The 22,872-nt window shown below is 46.3% G+C and overlaps 2 protein-coding genes and 1 long non-coding RNA gene across 10 annotated transcripts; 1 reads left to right on the forward strand and 2 right to left on the reverse strand.

Moving 5' to 3' along the window:
* The first annotated feature begins 5,547 nt into the window (after nucleotides 1–5,547).
* On the forward strand, nucleotides 5,548–9,675 carry LOC127314251 (uncharacterized). Of its 8 annotated transcripts, none has more exons than XR_007859531.1 (7): nucleotides 5,548–6,091; nucleotides 6,680–6,741; nucleotides 6,861–7,013; nucleotides 7,138–7,533; nucleotides 7,888–7,979; nucleotides 8,903–9,031; nucleotides 9,415–9,675. XR_007859531.1 is itself a non-coding variant. In XM_071823437.1 (7 exons), the coding sequence occupies exons 4-7, from the start codon at nucleotides 7,171–7,173 to the stop codon at nucleotides 9,443–9,445; spliced, it is 351 nt and encodes a 116-aa protein (XP_071679538.1). In that variant the 5' UTR covers nucleotides 5,548–6,174; nucleotides 6,680–6,741; nucleotides 6,861–7,013; nucleotides 7,138–7,170; the 3' UTR covers nucleotides 9,446–9,675. The 8 variants fall into 8 exon arrangements, 2 of the variants coding, with proteins under 2 accessions (XP_071679538.1, XP_071679537.1); XR_011748608.1 differs by having other exon boundaries at nucleotides 7,138–7,257; nucleotides 7,430–7,533; nucleotides 7,888–9,031; XM_071823437.1 differs by lacking the exon at nucleotides 7,888–7,979 and having other exon boundaries at nucleotides 5,548–6,174; nucleotides 7,138–7,257; nucleotides 7,430–7,533.
* A 1,753-nt stretch (nucleotides 9,676–11,428) lies between these two features.
* On the reverse strand, nucleotides 11,429–12,541 carry LOC127315579 (uncharacterized). Its single transcript, XM_051346055.1, has one exon. It carries the CDS (start codon nucleotides 12,539–12,541, stop codon nucleotides 11,429–11,431), a length of 1,113 nt encoding a protein of 370 aa, XP_051202015.1.
* A 4,985-nt stretch (nucleotides 12,542–17,526) lies between these two features.
* Nucleotides 17,527–22,056, reverse strand: LOC127314250 (uncharacterized). The gene is made up of 8 exons (XR_007859526.2): nucleotides 21,735–22,056; nucleotides 20,824–20,867; nucleotides 20,460–20,648; nucleotides 20,247–20,319; nucleotides 20,062–20,158; nucleotides 18,127–19,988; nucleotides 17,972–18,040; nucleotides 17,527–17,808 (listed from the first exon to the last, which is right to left on the reverse strand). It is a non-coding gene; the product is annotated as an uncharacterized lncRNA (long non-coding RNA).
* Between the last annotated feature and the right edge of the window lie 816 nt (nucleotides 22,057–22,872).

The following is a 22,872-nucleotide window of genomic DNA, read 5'->3' on the forward strand; positions in this document are numbered from 1 at the left end:
TAGTCATATGCATTTGAGATGCTTCATGGGGTGATGGTATACACCTCAGTTGCCGATAGCGCCCTGAGATCATATATACCAGATGAAATTGTTGATGGCTTGCTTACTTGAGATCCTTTGTCTCCATGGCCGGCGGCTTCCATGGATGATGTCCACTGGCCAGAGGGAGCGTAAGAAGAAAGAGTTACCGAGATGAGTGAATTCCAGGCCACATCTAACAATCACACTTATCAGCCAACCTGACATTTGTTTGTACTGTTGTCTCACGCAGCTGTTTGATCAGCGATTCATTGTGAATCATTACTTAGAAGTTTTCCTATATTTTTATGCAAATATGCACCAGACATGGTTCAAAAAAAGGAGACACAGTCACACAGTCAAACACCATCAAGAAGATGAACGGAGACGTCGTCAAGAAGATGGTTGCATTGCATTCTGGAATTATAATTCAAGAGGTAAGTGTCCTCTCTTGTGATGTATGCTTGTTTCGTTTAAAGAAAAGCGGTGCGCACATGCTCCGTCTTATAGTGTAGCCACCTCACTGATCTGTTATCAAACATTTTCTTCCATGACTACTATGATACAATATGTGCATAATGACCGAAGCTTATAAGGCATGTTGTTCTGTCTTGTTTCATATTTTGCAATTGATCAATATATTGTAACTTATTGTTGTAACCTATGATATGTAATGATTATCAGATGTGAATTATTGAGTCACTGATTCTTTCAAGCATTTAAGAAGCTGATAAAGAAAGTAATGGGATTGAAGAGACAAGGCAACTGAAATGGCATAACATCAACTGACAGGTTTTTGGATCGCTTGGTTTTGGCCAAATAGATTTCATGAAGCTGACACAATACGTGCCTTTTTAGCCACTGACGATATAACATAAGACAGTGAGAAAAGCACACCTAAACTTATCTTTCCTTTTATTACATCATAATTTGTATTTATGATAAATTTCATTTATTAGTTTTTGTTTTCCTCATATAAGTTTTTGTTTATTTGAATCTAATATGTACTATGGAGGGAGGCACGTAGTTTGTGAAGTAATCAGTTTGGTGTGTCAGGGAATCTCAATGGGTTTTTTAAGGCTACTATATAGTATGATATACTTATATAATTTTATCGAGGTAGTACATTTCAAGCCTGTATGAGCCATGTACTATTTCTTAATACTTGGAATATAATTGGAAAAATAACTCAAGGTAATGAATTTTGCTTGCTTGATAATCATGATGAGAATAAATTATTATAATCTTCCAAAAGCAGTTTGCAAGATAATGGTGTAGAACATTGATAGGATGAATAAAGAAATAAGAGAAGTCTTTAACTTCCTGCAGTTTGGTGGTGCGGAAAGAGATATGCAACAAGGAACCAAGAAGGGAGATAATCAAGTGGGTGCATGGTGCTGCCTGAAGTGGCAAGAAAGAAGTGTGCATCATTGCAAGCCAAAAATGAATCTGAAGTATAGGCTTGGCAGCCTAAGTTAAAGGTCTAGCTGTTTAGTAGATCGTGTTTTGTTAGTGTTGCTTTTTAATTGATAGATTTGTGCAAGGAACGAGATTTATGTGACTACTTGGTTAAAAAATATAATAATATTTTTGCTTTATCACTGGATGCCCAGTTTCTTACCATACAATGAGTCGGTGAATAGAGTTGAAGCATAGTGTGGGCAAAGATGATTTTATTGAAGTTCTTTGCTAGAAGGAATGTATTTTCGAGTAAGAAAATATGTATTTTTTTATATGTGTATTTAGAAATAAAATTTGTGTCCCGTGGCAATGCACGGGCATTTGTACTAGTTTTATAGAAGGCAAAGGTTTAAGTACAAGAACGCTTCCACTCGCTGCAAGCAACGAGCGTAGCACCAACTCCACACCGGCTAGGCCGAAGACAGCCACCACTAACACACACAACAACAAAGAAAAGAGCATGTTCTAAGCTACACCACAAAGCCGCGTCTCCAGCGGCGCATGACGACTCCGAAGAACCACAACTCCAAAAGGAATCTCCTTGTCAACGCACCAGCTAAAGTAGAAGATGACGGAACTTGGTCGGTCCCAAGCAGGTCCCAAGCAGACGTGGTCTTGAACTCGCCAGCTATGGCGTGCATAGCGCTCATGAAGATCACCTTGAACATCGGCGAGCACCGGAGAAACGCGTAGGACCTCCGAATCGTGTCTCCAAACGCGGAACGCTCAACCGAGGGACGACATCGAGGATGCCGCCATCACGCCAACCCAACTATGAATCTAGGCTTTCACCCGGAGACCGCTACCAAAACCACCAAGAGAGCGCAGGAGACGTCGACACTCCTTAGCGACGCCTCCAAGGAGGGGCACGACACCCGCGGGCGCCATCGTCAACGGCCTGACAAAGTCAGACATGACTTTCGTCCGTAACGTCGCTCATCTCCGCGCCTCAGAGGTTTGGGACAAACAAGGTCCAAGTAGCATCGCACCGCCACCGCCGCAGCTCCTTGCAGATGTAGTTGCAAGCCGTGGCCTCCGACCACCAACACGACTGAGAGCAACTCAAAAACACCAACCTCGACAGCGATGCAGCAGCCTCCCGCCACCCTCTCGCATGGCCAGGACGTCCATGATAATTATCCCCTACTCCAGGTGACAGCCATCATCCATGGACAACCCAGCCCCCAAGGCCCAGATCTGGCCCGAAAGCCCAGATCGAGCCCATCCTCCCTCCTGTCCCACTCCGGCATACCTCCATGGCACGTTGCTCGTCCCCAACGCCGGTGCGGCGGCCGATGCGCCAAGGACTCCTCCCTGGCCGTGCATCCTTCGTGCCGCCGCCACCAAGGTGAGAGCCTGCACCGCCGCCAGCAGGCCATGCCGTCGCGCCACCCCGCTCCCTTGTGATGCTTCCATGCCGGACACGGTATCTCCACCGCGCTCTCCTTCGTATGCCAGCAACTTCCGTCGAGGACCCGCGCCGCCGACCGCTCCACCACCCTAGCTCGCATCCCCGTTGACGTCCCACCTCCGCGCGAAGGGGCCCGTCAGGGAGCGCCTTCGAAGACCCCGCTCACCGCCTTCGACGGCCGATCGCGGCCACCACAGCCGCCCGCGCGTGTTTTCACATTGCGCTCGTACATGCATATCCAAGGAAAAGTACATGCATATTAATATATATTTTTTGTCGAAAAATACATGCGTACACAAGGGAAATCCATATTTTCACCGGCGGCCGCCACTCGCAGCAAGGTCGACAGTCTCTCGCAGCAACATCGACATGTGGTCGCAACACCCGCAACACTGCCATGCGCCGCCTCCCCTTTGCTACAACATGGACGACTACCACGGCGTCGCCTTCCCTTTACAGAAGCAACGTCACAGTGGCAGGCAGATTCCGGCGCGGAAGCCCCCATAGCAGCGCTGCTGCGGCGGATTCTAGCGCAGGAGCTCCCTGGCTTGCGGAAGCGAGGAGTGTACAATGCGCGGCGGATTCCGGCGCAGGGTCTCCACATCAACGAGTCACGATGGCGAGGCGGGGAGTGGAATGGAGCACGCGTGACAGTGATATGAACCCGTCGATAATTTACAATAAACTTCTACACTTCCTTATAACTTATTTTTTTTATTAAAAAAATGTGTATTATATCCAAATACGAAATATTATTAATATTATTTGTTGGATTCATGGTATCCTAATGTACATTAAAAAACTCTTACCATGTGCTAAAGTTCTATTTTGTAACAAAAACTGTGTTAGTTTCCTATTGTATAGCCACTAGGCAAGATTGATAAAATTGTATGCCTCCTTATTTTCACGCAAATATATTAATATAAAATATATTGGTGGTTTGGTAGAACATATATCGTGTACGGTCTAACAAATATTGTTTCCAGTGTAGCATTATGTAAACAAATTTATAGAAACCTTTATAGTATAAATTGAACTATTAGCTTGACTCTCTACCGGTTTTTTTATGTGAAGTATCGTCTTACTTGTTACAAGATATTCAACAATAAGCCAAGAACGTATGCATTCTATATACTTTATTGAAATATAATCCTTTATATTAATCACTAATAATTCTAAGATATTATGGATTCTACAACATTCGCATACTACATAAGGGCATCTCCAGCGGCGCGACGCATTTTAATGTCCGCGAGCGTCCGTTTGCGTCACGCTGCGGACGCAAAAATGACCGTTTTTGTATGCGCGTCCGTTTGTGTCTGGGTCTGCTCCAGCAGGGCGACGCATTTTTTTTCCTTTCTTCCCTCTTCTCCATTTAAACATAGTTTCAAATATAACATTTTAAAACATGATTTTACACAAACTAACACATAGTTAGGCACATGGTTTACACAAACTAACACATAGTTTGAACCATGGTTGACACAAATATAAAATTTTAAAAAATAGAAGCCAGTTGTGTTGATTTCCATATGTTGGCACGGGGGCGTCCAGGGCCGCGGCCTCGACCGCCTCGCCGGCCACCAGGACCGGCCATGGACTTCCTCGCGGGCTTGGCTGCGTCGCAAGAACACCTAGGCGGCGCTACGGTCGAGCTTTGTGGTGGCTAGCTTGGGTTTCTTTGGAGGAGTGGATGAGGAAGAAGAACGCGCGCCCCCTTTATATAGGCCGGCGGCATGCGGTGGCCGCGGGACGCGTGGCGTCGCCATTAACCTAGTTGGCGGAGTTGGGCGGCCGCTCGGCAGCCGAGGCATCGTCGCCATTAGTGGCGCTGTGTGCCGAAGCGAAGCAGCGACGCAGCTTTGCAGTCGCTGGCGCGTTTGAGAAGACGCATCGACGCAGGGTCGCTGCCAGGCGGGCCAGCCGAAACGATGCAGCGACGCAGCTTTGCAGTCGCTGGCGCGTTTGAGAAGACGCATCGACGCAGGGTCGCTGCCAGGCGGGCCAGCCGAAATGTCCGCCAGACACGAGCGGACGTTTCCGGACGTCCGCCGAGACGCAAACCTGGCGCATATTTGGGCCAGGTTTGCGTCTCCGCGGACGGCCCGGTCACTTTGCGTCGCCCCGCTGGAACAGACCCAGACGCATTTCCGGTCACGTACTCATCACAATCGGTTCAGAATAATCAGGTGTACACAATTTTTCATGCCAGTTTATCAAATAAAAATCCGTGCCCAGTACTGAAACTGAAAACTTAGTTATCATAGCTTCCGATACAACCAGTAGGTGATTCCATCGGAGAGAATAAGCCTAACTAGATTCGCCAGCACCCTTCATGTTGATTTGTCCACCTGCAAACTAGCTGAGCATCTTTAGATGTTTAATAGGTTATTGCACATCATCCATATAACTTAACTACTATATTAATCCTTAACAAACATCTTTTTTCTCCTAATTTTGCAGTTTTTTTTGAGTCCACATCCTGCTGACACGTGTATTTTTACCCCACTCCATTTTTCCTGTGTATTGTTTGGGTGCTGTCTAGCGTATTTAGAAGACCTGGAAGCACTATGCAATTTCTTTTGCCTTATTTGCACGCGTAGCTGTAGTATTTGTATAGGAACAAACCAAAGTATGCCGCTTAACGATGCATTGAGTGTAGAGTTAACCAACCGATTTGCCCCCCACCTCCCACGTTTCTTCTCTCCCATCTCTCCATCGCCGCCAGCACCGCCCCGCCCCTCTCCCTGGACATGTCCAGCGCCCCGTGCTGTGCCCCGCCTCCTCCTCCTCTTTCGTTTCCACGCCACCACGGTGGTTGGTCGCGCCCTTGGGCGCGCGCCCGCGAAACCCTAGCCCCTCCAGGCTTGGTCGCCGGCACTTCACTGACGCTGCCGCACCTCCGGCTGCTCCTCCTCGCGGAGGATGTCTTTCTCTACTTCGCCTGCATCTCCTCCTCGACCTCCCCTGGCTGCTGCTCCGGTACATCGACGCCGACGCCTACCTCCTAGAAGCCCGCGTCGTCCCGTTCCCATCGCTGGGTGGACGAGGTCTATCTCGAATCGCCCGTTTGGTTCAGTCGTCGGGGCAGCTGGCGCTGATCTGGTCGCCCCATGACATCGGGAGGGAGTTGGGGCGGCGGTGTTGTCGTCGGCAAGGAGGCGGGAAAACGAGCAGGGAGCAGCGAGGAGGTGACGCCTGGTGAGCATCGTCATAACATTCCACGCCCCTGCAATTGACAGCAATTTTGGGGCCCTGGGGTTGCTGCCATGACACGTCAGACGGTGCGATGGAGGATCTCAACGTCTTCCTTTCCACCATAGATTTTTACTAATTTTGTTTGAATCTTGTGAGTTCATTCTTATATGGTATATGAAACTAAGGCTAGATTTGCTTTGCTATGTTGTTTTTTGCTTTTGATATTGCCTTTTTCTTGATCTCTAGAATTAGTAGTTGCGAGCCATGTTGTAGAATCAACCCGATGCTATGTTCAATTTTGTAGCAGATTTTCCATTCTCAAGTTTTATTTTTCAGAGAGGTATCTACCTGTAAATGCATGGCATAATGAACATGGAAAATAAAATAGAAGAAGCCATTACTCCTGTTGTATGTTGGTGCCATGCAAACTCTAAATATATGTCAATTTTCTGTCCATTCTTGCTGCTTTTTTGTCACATTTTATCAGTTCAAATCCCTGCCCCTAGATCTGTATGACAACTGATTTATATTTGTTTTCATTCATATTCGCCTATCTAGCTTTCACCAAACGTTCCATTGATGTTTTTTCAGCCTTAACCGGGTATATCAGAGGAGCCGACAGGGCCGGTGCTCCCTCTCAACGGGTCCTTGTGGTGAGACCTGTTTCTTTGTATAGGACATGGCAACGACCAGCACTAGAGCAAGTTTGGTCTGCCTGGCGTTTTACATCTCATTCATCTATTGACATTGGTTGGTCTTGCACATTTGACAGGGAATGCAATTGTCGGACAAGGTGATCAAAGGGACCAAGGCAGATGTGGCATTGTGAGTACCAATCCAGCAGATCAATGAATCCAGTTGGCTGAACTTGCAGATGTGCCTTCCAAGCATGGGAGATATAATTGCAAACTAATCTCAAATCTAGGTATGTTTATAGTCCAACAAAAAGTCTGTCAACCTGATCCCTTTCCTATCCAACCTTTTAATCTCCTTGGGTTCCAAATTCTGACCATGATGCTATCTATATGATGATTGATGACCCAATGCAGTGGAGGAAGTGCACCGGTGGTACTTTAAGGCAGATGGACAGACGGCGGACTGCTGGTGTGGCGTTTTACCTCACTAACACTGTTGAGTTCGTCCCGGATGAGCCATATCCAACTCCGGAGGCAAGCAACCCTATAATTTTTAAATTCCTTAAAGTTCATGTTTGATTTCCAGCCGGCTGAACACATGATGAGCAATAGTAATTTATTTTGATCGGTAGTGATAAATAAAGAAGAATACTGTAATGTACATGCCTATCCATGAGACTTCTCTACACCGTATTATGTGTTCTAGGTAGCAGAGGAAATCCACCTGTATTGGTCTGCACCGTCATTAGCAGCAACATGGGGGGATGCTACATCAATAGTTCGAACACTGGCAAACCAGTTCACTGTGATGTAAATTTCATTTTCTATGTGAATTTCTTTCTTGCAGAATACATCTGAAGCTTAATTTTCATATTTTTGTCCTTTTCATCCCATGCTTGCCAAAGGAATTAGTTGTTTTTTTTATGTAGAGGATTTTTTATAGGAACATCATAGTAGGAGCCACTTCTTCTGCTTTAACATCACAAGAAAAATATCTAAAGTATTTTGCGTGCCCTATACTAAACAACCATTGAGGCCAATTCAGTGGCAAGATTTTTAAGCACTTACTGTGTGATATAACACCACATTTCTCTGCCTTTTCTCTTTTGGTACAATCTGGCAGTTCATGTGATTTGTTTGTCTTCCTTCCATGATTCTCCAAAGTCTTGAAGCTAGCGGTTAGACATTAAGGAAAACTAGAGATGCCATAGAGAACGGAAGAGAATTCGCTGTTAGTTGATTGATTATAAATAGAGGTATGTTACAGTCATATCCATGGAAGTAGGGATGCATGTATTTTTCTGTTGGTTTCAGAAAATCATTTTGATTTTGGGCCATTTAATTTTCTCGATGTTTGATTTAAAAAGTTATGCCATTGTGACTCTATGTTGATGCTTACCCCCATCTATATTACTATTTTGTACTTATGCGACAAATTAGGCTTCATCTTATTCAACTTAATTATTTATTTCATATCCCAGCTTAGCAATTATAGTTATCTATTGTTTTATTTGCAGCCATTGAGCTGAGAAATTATTAGACATCTATAATATTATTTGTTCATTGGGTTACTATCTAAGTATGATGTCAGTGCGATGTTGCTTCAGCATTGTATACTCTAATGATATGTTTTATGAAGTAATCAACTATGCCTGATCAGTTGAGGAATCTATGGTTTCTTATGTGGCTTTGTTTGATAATATAATTTTCGATGCATTTCTGATAGATTAACTTCTCAATGTGAATTCCAAAATAAGGTTCAGATTTACAATGATTGCTACTTAAAAGGAAACTTGTAGTCATTTACGTTGTGTTTTCTTAGCGGTCTCTAGAACCTTAAAATTGCATTGCCTATTTAGCTTTCAACAGCAATAGCATCAGCCAGAAACTTAGGTCCACCTCTCTGTCATCTATGCATGTAGACTTGCTAGATTAGGTTCGGACGGTTAAGGCCAAATAAGGTTCAGATTTTTAGTCAGTGCTTGCTACTTCAAAGTAAACTTGGTACTCGCTTACATTGTGTTTTCTTAGCACTGTTTATAACCTTAAAACTGCGTTGCCATTGTTATTTAGCTTTCAACAGCAACAACGTCGTGTTTGTGCCCACGTAGTTCGTGTGGTCTGATGCAACCACTTTGATCACTTTGTACTCTGCCTCTTCATCTTTGACACTATGCAGGGAGCTGATGAGATGTCGGTTCACGTTTGGGTTGTCACGCAGCTGTTGCTGGAGTGTTCGTCCTATTTTTTTTATCTATGATATTTCCAGAGGGGCTGATAGTGATGCTCGAGTGGTCTTCAAACTGGGGTAAATAACTCCCCTCCCTAAGACGTTTGACACTCTGCTTTCCCAAAGCAATTAGTCTATATATACTTATTTCGAATGGCAACCTTTAATGTGTATGTTGCTCTAGCATTAGCTGACCAGGTTTTTAACTAACCTATGTATACTGAGTACCTTAAATTCACTTCTGAATGTGTAATAGACTAATTTTCAATGCACTTCCTTACTGGTCCATGTCTATTCATGTTTAAAAGTTTTACACCTCTATATTTGTTTAGAGGAAATCCTAATTTACTAAGTAAATGATTGCACGGAACAAACAAATCATGTCTTTGCCCCAGCCCAACAGATTACTCGTGACTGCTACTACGAGCACTCTATACTGAATTTCAGTTGGGCATCTACAGGTTTCAGGAGCTGTTCAACAAGCAATGCTGAGTTTCTGATCAGCAGAAATAGCACTAGCGGTGTATCAGTATCACAGGCTGCAGATAGCAGCTGACAAGATGTCTATTGTTGAGCTGGAGTATTATGAAAATATGAATTGTGTTTTTTCTGGTCTTCGGTGGCAATTCATGTTATAGGATGGTGAAATTAATCCTGTAAATTTTTGTGACCTGATGCTATAATATTTAAATTCAGTTATGCTATATAATTTATCACTGTAATGATTGTGATTTTTTCAGTTCACTGGTTTGACTTAAAATGAGTGAATTTTTTGAGTTTGCAACACAAGCATATAGATATTTGAGTTTTACATTAGGCGCAACCACCTACTATGTAGGTGATAATTTTCTAAATCAACGTTATAGTGCTGCCTTTAGCTTATTTCACATGTCCACCGAATCATGGCTATCTATGAGCAGCATATAGTGTCGTAGCTTTCTTTCATAGCAGCATAATGCAATACTATAGGCTTGGAAAGGAAAAGAAAACAGTGCATACTGACTCGAATCTATCTGTAATGCATACCGATGGATATGGTGACGAACCGAGGAATGCCTCTGTTCCTTGTATTTAGCAATCGTGAACAACACCGAAATTTGGTTGGGGAGAATCGAAGTGAATTGATAATGGAATGGAGGAACTAAGTTAACTCACTACTTTCGTTATCAGTGAACTACAGTAGTATTATAAAATAAAAAATTAATGAGATTATCAAGCATTAATCGAGAACAAGGTGGGTGAAGAAATTACCATTCGCGAAAGATGTTGGGAGGAGCATCCATGATCCACTACGGAAGCATGCTATACTTGGGTGCTCCGGTTCGCTCCAACCTGCCGGAGTGGTAGCAGGTGGCTGGCTTGGTGGAGTCAGCAAACGCAATGTGGTCGTGGCCACGAATCCGATGGAGACGAGGTCCGCACCTTGTGCATCCATTAGCGCCAACCTCCGGGTCACCTGGCCTTTCGCGAGCCTCCTGTTACCGCCTGGTCCTCGGGCTCTCCGGCAGCCCCAATTGATGATGGCCGGCGGGGAATAGCAGGGGCGTGCCGCCAGCGCAAGCTAATTGGCGGCATCGGGCCATCAGCTGGAAGGCCGGAAGGGAGACGCCGCTGAGGTCAGCGATGAGGAGGCATGGGCGCGGTCGCCGGCGCTCAGGAGAAATGCGAATGGGAGGTGGAGTGAGATATGGGTGGAACACTGCGTTAGAGGAAGACATGTTCGATTCATGGGTGTTCTTTGGTAAAGGCTCTGATGATTTCATTGCAGCGTGGGCACAGGTAGGGAGTCCCTCTTTTATTTCTGTTGCTGTCATTCTGAACAATATACGTGGTAAAAGCTGAGAAAACATCAATAGAGTACTTTAAGTTTAATGCATTCAGTGTGACTTTACTAGGCTTAAGCTATATACTATTCTCTCTATAGGGGTTCTTGGTGAGAAAGCATTCGAGAAACATGGGATGTGGTTCATCTCACTTCATTTCTTGGATCAAGCAGGCTCCTAAAAAAAGTCCTCATTCAAGTTTGTGCTTCTTGAATCTTCTTTGGTTGGCAATGCAGTAGGCTGGATCTGTATATTTGCATTCAGTATATTTCAGTGTTATGGAAATCGATATCTAGGATGGTATGCATTGTTAGAGATGAACATATTATCATGGCTGAAGCACGAACATTATCTATTGTCAACTATATAATTATTCATGAGAAATTACCATCAATTAGCCACCATATGGCGCGGCGTGCCGCCGCGCCGATCATTGCTAGTATAGATAATAATGCAATGACTATAATTATACTTCAGAATTTGCCCTGTGGTTCAGCGGTTACTTTTATTTGAAACTCTTATGCTTGCAATGCACCGGGTGGAAAATTCTGCGAGCACACATGTCTAGTAAGTTTGCTCGCAGTAACCACTCAGGTAGAAAAACAAAACCTAATATGTGGCGCTAAAGTAAATTACAAGTGCCCATGGTACGTTAGAGCACTACCTCGGGAGGAAAAACCCATGTCGACCTTGTATCGTACTCATGCAGCGGCTCAGAGCTATGGTCGTCAATGTCCCACTGGCCGACAAAGTAGCAGGTTGTGAGTTTCTTTGTAGGTGCAGGAAAACATTTGCAAAAGCGCTTGCTGATGAAAAGCTTTTGACTCTCTTCACTGCGAGCCGGAACCCAGGAGCCAATGTTCATGTCGGCCTTTAGGACCTCAATCTTGATATTGTACTCAGGGGAGCAGCGTGGTGTGCTCTTCTGCCGTCTCAGCATCAGCAAATCGCCGTTTGACGCCAGGAGGTGCCAACTATCCGTAATGTGACCCTTCCGACCAAGATGGCGGTCGACGGCCACTTCATTGTCCGGCACCTCGCCATCACCTTGATAAAGTTCAGGCACATACTTGCCATTCATGTCCTCTTCCTCACCACCACTCGTTGGATGCCTGATCACGTACGTAACACCTGAAACGGTGGGCCTGCCTTCATCATCCTCGCCAAGATCGAAGGCCACGAGTTCCTCATCAGAGGTGATCCCGTAGAGACGATCCCCAAGGAACTCAACATCTATGAGGCAAGCGTAGGGCATCTCTATTGGCTTGGGTATCCAGGCACCTGGTTTCCCAGCTCGGCACAGGATGACCGGGTAGTACCAGTTGTTGGTCGTGACGACGACGACGTCATCCACCGTCGACCGCATGAGGACCTTCCGTACCTCGAACCACTTGGAGACCTTGACGATGACCGACTCCAGCCCCAGGAGCGGCAAAGTCGCGCCGGTGAAGGGGTTGTACAGACTGTAGCTGCGTGCGTGCTCCTTCCCTTCAACCGCGCGCTCAAGCGCCAGCCAGCCATTGTTGGTGGCGCCTAGGAAACTCGCCTTGTCGGGGAGGGGAAGACGGTGCAGGCCGCAGTCAGGGAAGGTGACGAAGGTGCCGTCCCTGTGGACGATCCACGGCAGCCGCCATCCCGGCGTCGAGCGCCACGAGCGGCAGACCGCGCGAAAGCGGGCGCGGTCACCGGGGAGCGGGACGCGGGCGAGGACCTGGCCTAGCACGTCCGTTGGGAGGTCAGACCATTGCGGAAGAGTCGACGCCATCGATCGTTCTATGCTTGTAGATTGTACTGCGTCTGTATCTTGCGCCGTCGCACCGGTTAGATGTATACCTCGTGCAGGGATCAACAATCGATCTTTGCTTCGTTTCTTGATCAGAGACGTAAGGTTGATCGGTAGAGTTACTAGAGCAGTACTCTATTCAAGAAGGAACAGAGATATACGTACGGTGGTGTACAATGTGTTAGAAATAAACCACCTTAGCATCATGTATGTGCTGCGTCTGTAGGTGGGCATGTTAGTGCTGCATTGTTGTTTGGGTGCTTAGGTCGCGTCAGAACGCTGGTTTGGCCGCGTTCGAGTTCAGGTTTGAGTCAGTCTAGATCTTGCCGCGTATGTAGCGTGGAGGTGCTGGAGCCGTTGCGATCCGTTGGAGGCAGCCGCGTCGTGCGCGTCGTGCGCGCCGGCCGGAGCATGCGGATGGAGCGGCATAGTGGAGGGGCAACGTGGAGTTCGTGCTTCTAGCGTTAGCCCAGCTATAAAACCTGATGTACTGCTCGTGTGTAAGGTGAGCTGATGAGGAATAAAGAGTAGGGTGTTTGTGCGCCCACGGCGGCGTTCGTGCGCCGGCCGGGAAAACTCCGAGTCTCCACTCCATTGTCTCCCTTCGTTCGTTTGTCCGAGAGAGGAAGAGAGAGGGTGCAGCCTCGGGCTGCACCAACACAATGTTGGAACAAACTCTAACTCTAACATGGTTGTCTACTGGATCCAATAGCGTCTGTGTCCACCTTGGTCATCCTCTTGTCTGCCATGGGCCCTCCCGTCCGCGGCACCGTCCACTCCACCTCCCTCCCCACCCCAATTTGCTCATCTCCTTCTCTCCGCTGCGGCGCCTCCGCCCTTCTTGCCCGATTCTGCCACCAACGTCTGGAAGGATGTGGAGCGGGATTTTTGGGTGATCCAAACTCGTTGAGCTATTGTTCGGCATCCTACTAGAACATGAAGTGTTGAGATAATGTGAGAGGTGATGACTGCTTGCGTGATTATTCATAGCATGATTATATAGGATGAGCGTGATGATAATCTCTATGACCAGGGGTGAGATTTTTAGGGGGAGTAATTGAGCAGGAGGGTGGACCAACAATGTTCCAAGAGTTCCTCGATCCATCATTGTGATAAACTGAACCAGTTTATCTAGGAATTAGCTTTTAGGTCAACCAAGTTAGACTAGTCAGCTCTACTATTAGTTTTAGTACATAAATTTTGCTGATTTGGTTAGCTAGACCAACAGGGCAACTTGATTATTGCTTGTTTGCTAGATCTATGCATCCAAAATTCACTCAAGAATGCATCCGAATGCAAATACCTTTTAATATGAGCATATCATTAGCATCATATGCATTCCATATATTCCATGCATATTTCTGGAACAAGTCCTTATCAGACTTTTGGGTTTTCAGAAGCCGGAGTTCATCAAGCCAACCCATTGAACTCCACTGTCTGTCCATTACCAGGCAAGTTCAGTTCTTTTGTTCATGTTCATTGATACTATTGGATAAAAGAGAATAGAATTTTGCACTTGCGCTCCTCGCGTCGCTCCCCAGGCGACACCGGGGGCGGAAACACCGCGCGCCGCCAGTAGTCTCCAGTCCGGCCGCCGCTTCCGCCGCTGCCGCTGGCCCCTGCCGCGGTGGCGGCGGGCCCCATCTCCAAAGGGCGTGGGGGTCTCTCTGTTTGGCGGTCGCCGGCCCGTGTGGGGCGTTGCCGGCGAGGGGTGGGGAGGCCGGGCGGCGGCCCGGGCGCGTCGCGGCTGCTCTGCAGCAAGGTGGAGGCGTCGATCTCGCGCAGCGGCGTGCGGCGGCCGGCGCTGCCGACGGCTGCTTCGAGCTCGGCCCTGTGGGCTAGATCTGGGCCTGTCCGGGCTCGATCTGGCAGCGTGCGCCGGGGCGGCGGCCCCGGATTTTTCTTCATCTGCGCCTGGTCCTGGCGGCTGCGTGGGCAGCGCCACGGCCGGCGCCGTCCCCGGCGGTTGTGCGCCTGCCGGCGGGGGTGGTCCGGCGTCTCTGTTGGCCGTTCCCGGTCGGCCGGCGGGAGTCTTCGGCGCTGGCGAATGCGGCGTCTACTCGCCGGCATGCGGCTGCCGGTGCCGGCCTTGGCCCTTGGTGGTCCTCTACCACCACGTTTCTGGGTCTGGGCGCGGGTGACGGCGGCTAGATGGCCCGGGCGACGGCCCCGGGAATGCGGTGGCGTTGGTGGGCGGCAGCCGGGTGGTGCCTCGACGCAGAGGTTGCGTGGAGGCCGATGGATCTCGAGGATGCCTCGACACGGTGGTCGTGTGGTAGCTGCCTCAGATTCGTCGGGGACCTGGCGGCTTTGGTGGGCCACTGCGTGTGTGGCAGGTTGCCATCGCTGGCACCTGCAGCCATGGTGGAGGTGTGCCATGGCGGTTGGACGGCGGCGCGGCGGCGCCGCTCTTCGGGTGGTCGGGGCGCTGTCCGGCGCCCCACGGCGGGTGGCGAGTCGATATGAGGTGGTCGCTCTGCTGCTGCGCGTGAAGGCCGGAGCGGCGGCTCCGGGGTTTGGAGGTCTCCGCTACTCTGCCTTGGCCGTGCGGGCGGCAGGGCACGACTGCGTGGGCGGCCGTAGGGCTTGTCCTGGAGCACTGTGGCATTCTGGCACGGTTGGCTTCGTGTGGTGGCGATGGCGTGCTGCGACGCTGGCACATCTTCTTCGCCTTTGTGGATAGGCTTCAACGACTTGGGTTTAGGTGAACTCCGCGCGAAAGCACTGCATCCGCTTCGGTTGGTGCCGGCGATGTCGGCGTCCTCGGATGTCGTTCCCCTCGATGGAGGCATTGTCGAGGAGCTCCTTCACCTCCCTCGTCGTGTGAAGTTTCAGAGTCTCCGGGTGAAAACCTAAGCTTTGGCTTTCGCTAGAGCGGGCATCGGCGGCGTCTTCATCGTCTCCCCCTTGGGGGCGATGTCTTGGAGGTCTGGTACTCCGCTAGGCAAGTTTTGGTTTGCTTTGCGTGGCAGCTGCTTTGCCGGCTAGGCGGGTGCGCGGTCTCGGGACCGGTGTGGACGTCGGAGCGGCGGCTCCGAATCTCTTGTGTCTTTGAGTGTCGTCTCTTCTTGCTTGGGCTGAAGTGTCGGTGGCTCGTAGCGTGCGCGGCCTCGGGGCCGGTGTGTTGTGTTTCGGTTGTTTTTCGGTTCTCGCCAGTGTGCGCGGTCTCGGGACCGGTGTGGACATCGGAGCGGCGGCTCCGGGAGCTTTCTTTGAGTGATGCCTCTTGCTAGGGCGGGAGTGTTATCGGCTCGTGTGGTGCGCGGCCTCGGGGCCGGTGTGTGGCGTTTGGGTTGTACGGTTTTCGGTCAGTTTCCCTTATAAACTGACCAAATTTCTCTCTTCTTAATGAAAAGGCAGTGCTCCTGCCGGTTGCTCCAAAAAAAATACTATTGGATAAATTTTCCCTCTCGACTATAATTTGCATGAAAAGCAAAATTATTTTCTAAAGTGAATGAATCTAGATAGAGATCGTCAATTCATGGGCTTGACACTGGTTGGTGGTGGAACTCTGAAAAGGTACCGAAGGCACAATGAAAGGCGAGTTCCACTAAAACGGGTTTCATCATGTTAATACGAATTGGTCATCCTATGCTTAAGCGACGTAGCAACCGCGTTGACCTCATACCGTGTTTGGGCAGGGCATAGCGGCATAGCTGAAGTACCCTTGTCCTACGTCATATAACCCCTAGGAAGGCAATGGCTCAGTGATTGGATCTATATGGGCATGTTTGGATTACAGCCAAAGCTAACCATATCAAAAAGTTGGCTCGCTCCAAAAATTTAGTACCCGTTTGGATCGGTGCCAATTATTTGGCTCGCCAGCGGCGCCCGCTCCACGCCTGTGTTAGAGCATCTCCACTCGTCTCCCCACAGAGCCCCCGTGGACACTTTTTTTCATCCGGACGGCGAAAAACGGTCCAGTCAGGCCCCCGGTTCCTCGTTTTGGTCCGGATTTGAGTCTATTTTCGTCCGGACTCCCCATGCCATTCTCGGTTTCCCGGGGGTCTCCCGGGGACTCCGGATGAAGCTAAACCAACCGCCCACGCCCACGTGTCTCCTCTTTCGTCCGGATTCCCCGAGCCATCCTCTTTTTCCCCGAGAAACGCCGCTTGGGGAGCACACGACTGGGAAACTACTCCTCCCCACGCCAAATCTTCCTCCAATCCGGACGAAAATTTCGCCGGATTTGGGCGTGGGGAGCGGCCACGAGTGGGGATGCTCTTAATCTTGCGGCCGCGCGGGCGAATTGAGGGGCGGAGAAGCTCCGCCAAAAAATTGGCGTGGTACTTGCCACTCTCTCCCCGGTGGCCCCATGTAATTTTCTATTTGCTTTTTCTGTCTTCTAGTGCATGGATAACAGCAGTTTAATTCTTTTAGCTTTTGATTAAGCGCTGGGTCCTTTGTCTCTTGCGATTATGGAGTGCATGCAGCTCGATCGGCACGTTCAACAATTTTCAGCGCAGCGTGGTGAGTTCTGTCATGGAGTCACAGCTAGCTACAAACCAAATAAAATCTCCATTTTGCCAAAATTTTGGAAGGTGCGTTGGATACCATCCAAACAACAACAAGGAACCAAAATTTTGGTCATGCCCTTGATTTAGTCATGCCAAAATTTTGGTGGGGCAAGTTGGGGCTCAAACCAAACATACCCATAGTACCAACTACTAGGAAGGTAGTCTGAACCTACATGCTAGCTAGAGTAACTAGATTTATATGTGCGCCTTGGCGCACGATCCCGTGAAATCCGTGCAAATGTAGATTTTGTATAAAAACGATAAAAATCCATACTACACTAATTAAGATTAGTGATGATGTCCTAAATTTCAATGAGGATGGAATTGTACATAGAACTGCATTTTGGATTTAGGCTATATGACAGTCTTGTGAATACGTCTGACGGAGAGCATATAAGTTTAATGTCGTAGCATAAATTCCAGCATAGATAGATAAAAACATGTACATGTTCATCTAACACAATACTGTGCTAAGTATATTATATAACATAGCTGATTGAATTCCTGGGTACATTTTACTGAAATTTAGTCAAGGTTTAACAACATGGTCATGTAGGCAACAACGTTGCATAAAAAGTGTCGCATGATCTGACCAGGTTCACCATGGCTGATAGACAAACATGTGAACATCATCCGCTGCAAGCAGTACGGGCATTCAAAAGTAAATCTGGCCATCAGGGAAGTAGCTCCGACGGATTCTATTCACACGTAGAGCAAAAGAAAGCTGCAAGGCTACGTATCAAGCATGTGAAGCAGTTTTTATCAGTATAGCATAAATACTTAACAAATCATCGTAGGCAAGTATTGTAGAAAAATCAGTAAGCATGTGGGAAAACATAACTTCGAATGGACAGTTTGTTTATAAGGAAACATCCTTCTTTGATAATCCTCTTACGTAAAAATGCAAACAATCATTTTTAATCTCAGATCTGTTTGAAAATCCAAGCCGATCACCACATCCATACTAAAAGGCCAAAGAGATCATAGAAACTGAATTTATAAGAACCTGATAACTTAGTGGCCCCGGAAACTAAAATTCAATATGCATACCTAACGTGAAGCTGGAGCCATGTACTCGTATGGTCCCAGGGGTTTATTGTCTCCCACATCTGCATTTATATCTTTTGTCAAGACATGGTGAACAGATAAAAAAATATATTATATAAGACATGTTGAAAATACATAAAAAATATCATTTGGCCAAGGCAGAGGTTCAACAACTGATTTTGGATCAACAACTGTATCTTTGCCAAACACGTTGTCCGTCAGCTCCGTAGCACGTAAAACATGCTCTATAGAGAAAGAAAGACAAGCATGCTCTATAGAGAAAGAAAGATAAGTACAATGTAATCAACACATTTCAAGAGGAATGAAAAGTGATGTGCTAGGAAGAGATGGGAAGACAATGGTTTACGGAAACTCCAACAAATTACTTCAGGGACCATATAATCTCAAAGTTTTGAATCTAAAAAATACCACGTAATATTTGTCCTTTCTGATGAGGAATAGTTATGCATGTTATTCTTCTCTCATTTCTCAAACAATAGCATCGTAAACTTTCAGTTATCACCCACAACTATTTACATATTATTCAAACAATTAACACCTAGACATAGCAACTATGAACGACTGATGCTAGTATGTCACTGATTTACATATTATTCAAAAATTTAAACCTAGACATAACAACTATTTATGAATTATGCAGATCAGGTCTCGAAGCGAGAACATTTGTGTTCCCCAAGTCCTAGCTTTCAAGGAGCAAAGATCTACAGAAAACCTTTACTCAAAGTGTCTTGCATAATTATTCAAATTATGACCCTGGAGAATTTATAGACATGAATGCTAGTGCTGACATTATCCTGGCAGCAAACTGACTTAAATAGCATAGGAAATTTAAACACGACATGCGTCTGCATATTTTCTCAGTGCAATCCCGAGATTTTAGGGCAGATAAAAATAACATTTAGATCAAAACAAAAGAAATATGAGATTTCATCAGATACTACTCCCCATATATATCGAAATAAGCATAAAGATATTGTAGTTGAGAGTCTGATGTTTACAATACTGACACAAACCACATGTAAAATATGGTAGAGGCTCAGTAATCTCTGGTGCTCAAAATCTAAATATGTATCGTCAAGTAAGATCTAAAGTAATCAATAGGTTAGACAGAGATAAAGAAAAGTAGAATTGGTGCTCAGGAACAATATGTTTTGCAGATTCCAACAATGAAATCCTATATTTTCTCATGTAACAAAATTTCACAATAACATTTGTAGGGTCTCCAAACAAATAGTGCATCCAACCTCGAAGATTAAGTATGTTGAACACATTATCCTACAGATTATCAGTACCAAACACACCACAACACTTAAACTAATTACAGTAAGGAAGCATTCGAGGGAGCAGCATATCTAGTCCTTTCTAACTGGTTTGCGGCGGTTGTAAGTACCAAATGCACCACAACACTTTCTGGCCAAAAAACATAGAGAACAGGATCCAAGTGTTCCTTTCCTCACCCAGAACGAACAAATTCTATAAATATATGGCATGATAATAATTAAGGATTTGCATTGATAGAGAGTGAGGAAAGTGTAGGATACTGTTAAATGTGTCAAAATAAACAAACATGAATAATAAATTGGTAAAACCTATGAAGCATCAGTCTGCAAGGCTGAACTGCCAAATATATTAGTCTAAGTTGAAGCTAGAACATGGGATCAAAATCACCTACCTGAAACTTGAGTGCAAGTAATTCTAGCCACATACTACCTCAATACTTTGGGCACACTTGAAAGGCACAGTGAACAAGTTACTCGATGTATCAAACAAACATGAGAACTATTGGCGAAGCTAATTACCGATGGGCCTTGTAAGCAACTAAACTGGAGGGCGTTCATTCTTGCCTACAGCACAAGAAAAGGAAATGTAAGGAAATGATGGTATGTACTTTTAAGAGACAAAATAGACAGAGAGAACCTGCAGATCCTTGCCAAATAAGAGTCTGAGGAGGGCCGGTTTGGTAATGTGGCATCTCTTGTCCTCCTATTGTCATCCTATCAATAGTCTTTTAGGCCTGACATTTATAGAAACAATTAGTGTGCAAATCTGCAGCCTCGAACCAGGAAACAATTTGATTAAACAAACTGCATAATTGGAGCTACCTCTGCATTGCGCTAATAAGCATTGATGGGCAACTCAATGAAGCAAGAATGGAGGCCAGTGTTGTGATGACCCCTGCGGTAGACAACAACCTGCAATCTTTAGCTAAAGCAGCAAATACTGAAAGAATAGCATATGATCAATTGGAAAAGGCCCAAAATGCCCTGAGCAAGATCAACTCATTGCTACTACGAAGAGAGAAAGAGAGATAACACCTTGTTCTTCAGATTTTGCTGGCGGCATCGATCTGGATGTGGGGCAGTTCCTTAGCGGATCGATCTGGGTGTGGACCGCAGCACCAGCGCCCATCACGCATCAAAGTCACCCTCAACATACCTGCTTTTTATTTAGACATTCTTCTTATTGCCTGCTGCATCCGCCTGAGCTGTGACAATGGTTTGCGCCTACAAACAGTTTACAGAAGACTTGCATCAGCGTAGGACATGGGAATGAACCAGACAAATGTACTATACAAAACAGGTATGTCTAAAACTTATTCACCAGTAAGTCAAAGACTCATTCACCGCTAAGAAAGATGAATTTCACTCAGCCCAATTATGTTCATAAGCAGGTACCTACCAAAGAAACAGTCGCAGCAATAGCCTGCAGCAGCAACGTAGAACCTGAAACAAAAAAAAGCATATATCACAATGCGGATGAACCCCGCTGCATACGGGGGTAGATGCGCACCCATGGTCCATCCGACGCGTGTCTAACGTTGTCTATTTGCCTTCCTTTGGATGGAATCTTTCTTTATGGTCCAACTCACGCTGATTCTCTTCTAACCCAAACGCTTATCCTCTCATCCTGAACCACTAAGTCCATCTCATCTTCCCCATCTCCTCCTCTCCACTAACTGTGCACTGCTCCCAGATTGACCGTGCGCCGCCGGAACCAGCTACATCCGCCCCCAACACCTAAAAGAAGGTACATGAAAACGCTAGATGAAGCTCTGGCAATTTGCAGATCAGTTTAGAAGTCTTGGCCCAACCCAAACATGGTACCAAAATCGAGCAACAGCCAAAACACAGTACTAAAATCCAAACATACATATTTTGGGCTGCATAGCAACCAATACTTCCATTGCTTCTTACCAAACGAATTTTAGTATAAAAATATTTAAGCTGAAGTCGGAAGCAAGCAGGTAAAATACATATCAACCTATCGCTCGTGTGTGCATCATATGTAATCTGAGGCAAAAAAAAAAGGCAAATCAAAGCACCAGATGCAGTCCAAGAAGCATTTCTGTGGTCACCCAGATGAACCGCGCGTCCATATAATTCAAACATCAATACGTACTGACTTTTCGCGGTGCTATCTTGCGATAAATTGTTCTTGCTATTTATGTACATAACTGTACTCAATGTGAGCCTCATGCTAAGAGTGTTGAGAGTTGTAACACATGAACTCCTTACGGAAAACACGACAACATAGAGACTATTCATAGCGGAGCTAGGTAGCGAGCGGAAAGTTTGAAGGGTGAAGCTAACCACTAACACAACGAGATGTTGCACTCATAGAAACAGCGATGGCGACCCAAGGCGGCGATCTCCAGCAGCATGATGACCTGTAAAAAACAGAAGAACAAAGAACCAGGTGAGCGAGAAGGCAAACAAGAACAAGAACAAAAGCGCCGAAGAGCAAAAGAACCCAGTGTACGGAAAGGAATTAAAGCTCCTGTAGAATAATCAGGGCACCATAGCGGTCCAAGGTAGTGTTCCATTAACATGGAAATAATAAAGTGAGAAGAGAGCATTTCGGCAAATATACACCTTGTTTATCTGCTTTTGTATACTCTTTGATCTTGGGTATATGGTTCTTTTAAAACCAATGTAAAACCAACCTGCAGCAACATAAAAACATATGGGCAAGCTTACTTTGGGGAATATAATGGGTGAAACATTGAAACACTACAATAGGAATTGATCTGAACTATGACAGTCTTAAGTTATATGATTCCTGAAGAAAAATAAAGAAACCCTGAAGAAAGGTACATAGCTGAGCTCATCTCGGCTTGTCGCACGCAGTGGCGGCCGGGCTTCTCATGCCAAGAGCCAGAGAGGGGATCACGACTTTCATGGCTGTGGCCCGGTGATGCCGCAGCGGCATGTGCTCATCCTTCCGTCTAGCATGCTTCGAGAATGGTAAAAATGAAGCAAATTATTATACCATAAATCTTATGAGGTTAGACAGTAACCCATCAGAATTTAATTCATGCATTGTTTTTGCATAATGAAACAAAACGCTCACTTCACAGTCAGTGGAAGGAAGATAAAAGGGGACCTGAGAGTAGTGATTAATTTTGTTTCAGGTTCTACGTTGCTGCTGCAGGCTGTTTCTGCGGCTGTGAAAAACCAAATTCTATGGTGAAAACCTGAACATACACTATAACATGGAGCTAACTGCTTCAAAATAAATTATGCAACCAATATGCTTTACAGAATTTGGATGCAAATCACTGATATGCACAGATATGATTTTTCAGAAGCTAGGCAAGTTTATATTACAATCCGGACCAGCAAAATTGTCTATATGCTGCAAAATTTGTACGGTTACAAACTACAGCTGGTACTCTTAATTTGCACGCGAGCTGGTTATTACGGTCCCAGAGAGAATCGGATAATCGGA

Source organism: Lolium perenne, chromosome 7, assembly GCF_019359855.2.
Source record: "Lolium perenne isolate Kyuss_39 chromosome 7, Kyuss_2.0, whole genome shotgun sequence".
Classification (NCBI taxonomy): domain Eukaryota; kingdom Viridiplantae; phylum Streptophyta; class Magnoliopsida; order Poales; family Poaceae; genus Lolium; species Lolium perenne.

Bases quoted from the DNA above. Each gene is read 5' to 3' on its own strand.
- LOC127315579 (XM_051346055.1), bottom strand. From the start codon at position 12,541: ATGGCGTCGACTCTTCCGCAATGGTCTGACCTCCCAACGGACGTGCTA.
- LOC127314251 (XM_071823437.1), top strand. From the start codon at position 7,171: ATGGACAGACGGCGGACTGCTGGTGTGGCGTTTTACCTCACTAACACT. The intron at 7,534-8,902 runs GTAAATTTCATT...GACACTATGCAG, and splicing joins GCAAACCAGTTCACTGTGAT to GGAGCTGATGAGATGTCGGT. The intron at 9,032-9,414 runs GTAAATAACTCC...GGGCATCTACAG, and splicing joins CGAGTGGTCTTCAAACTGGG to GTTTCAGGAGCTGTTCAACA.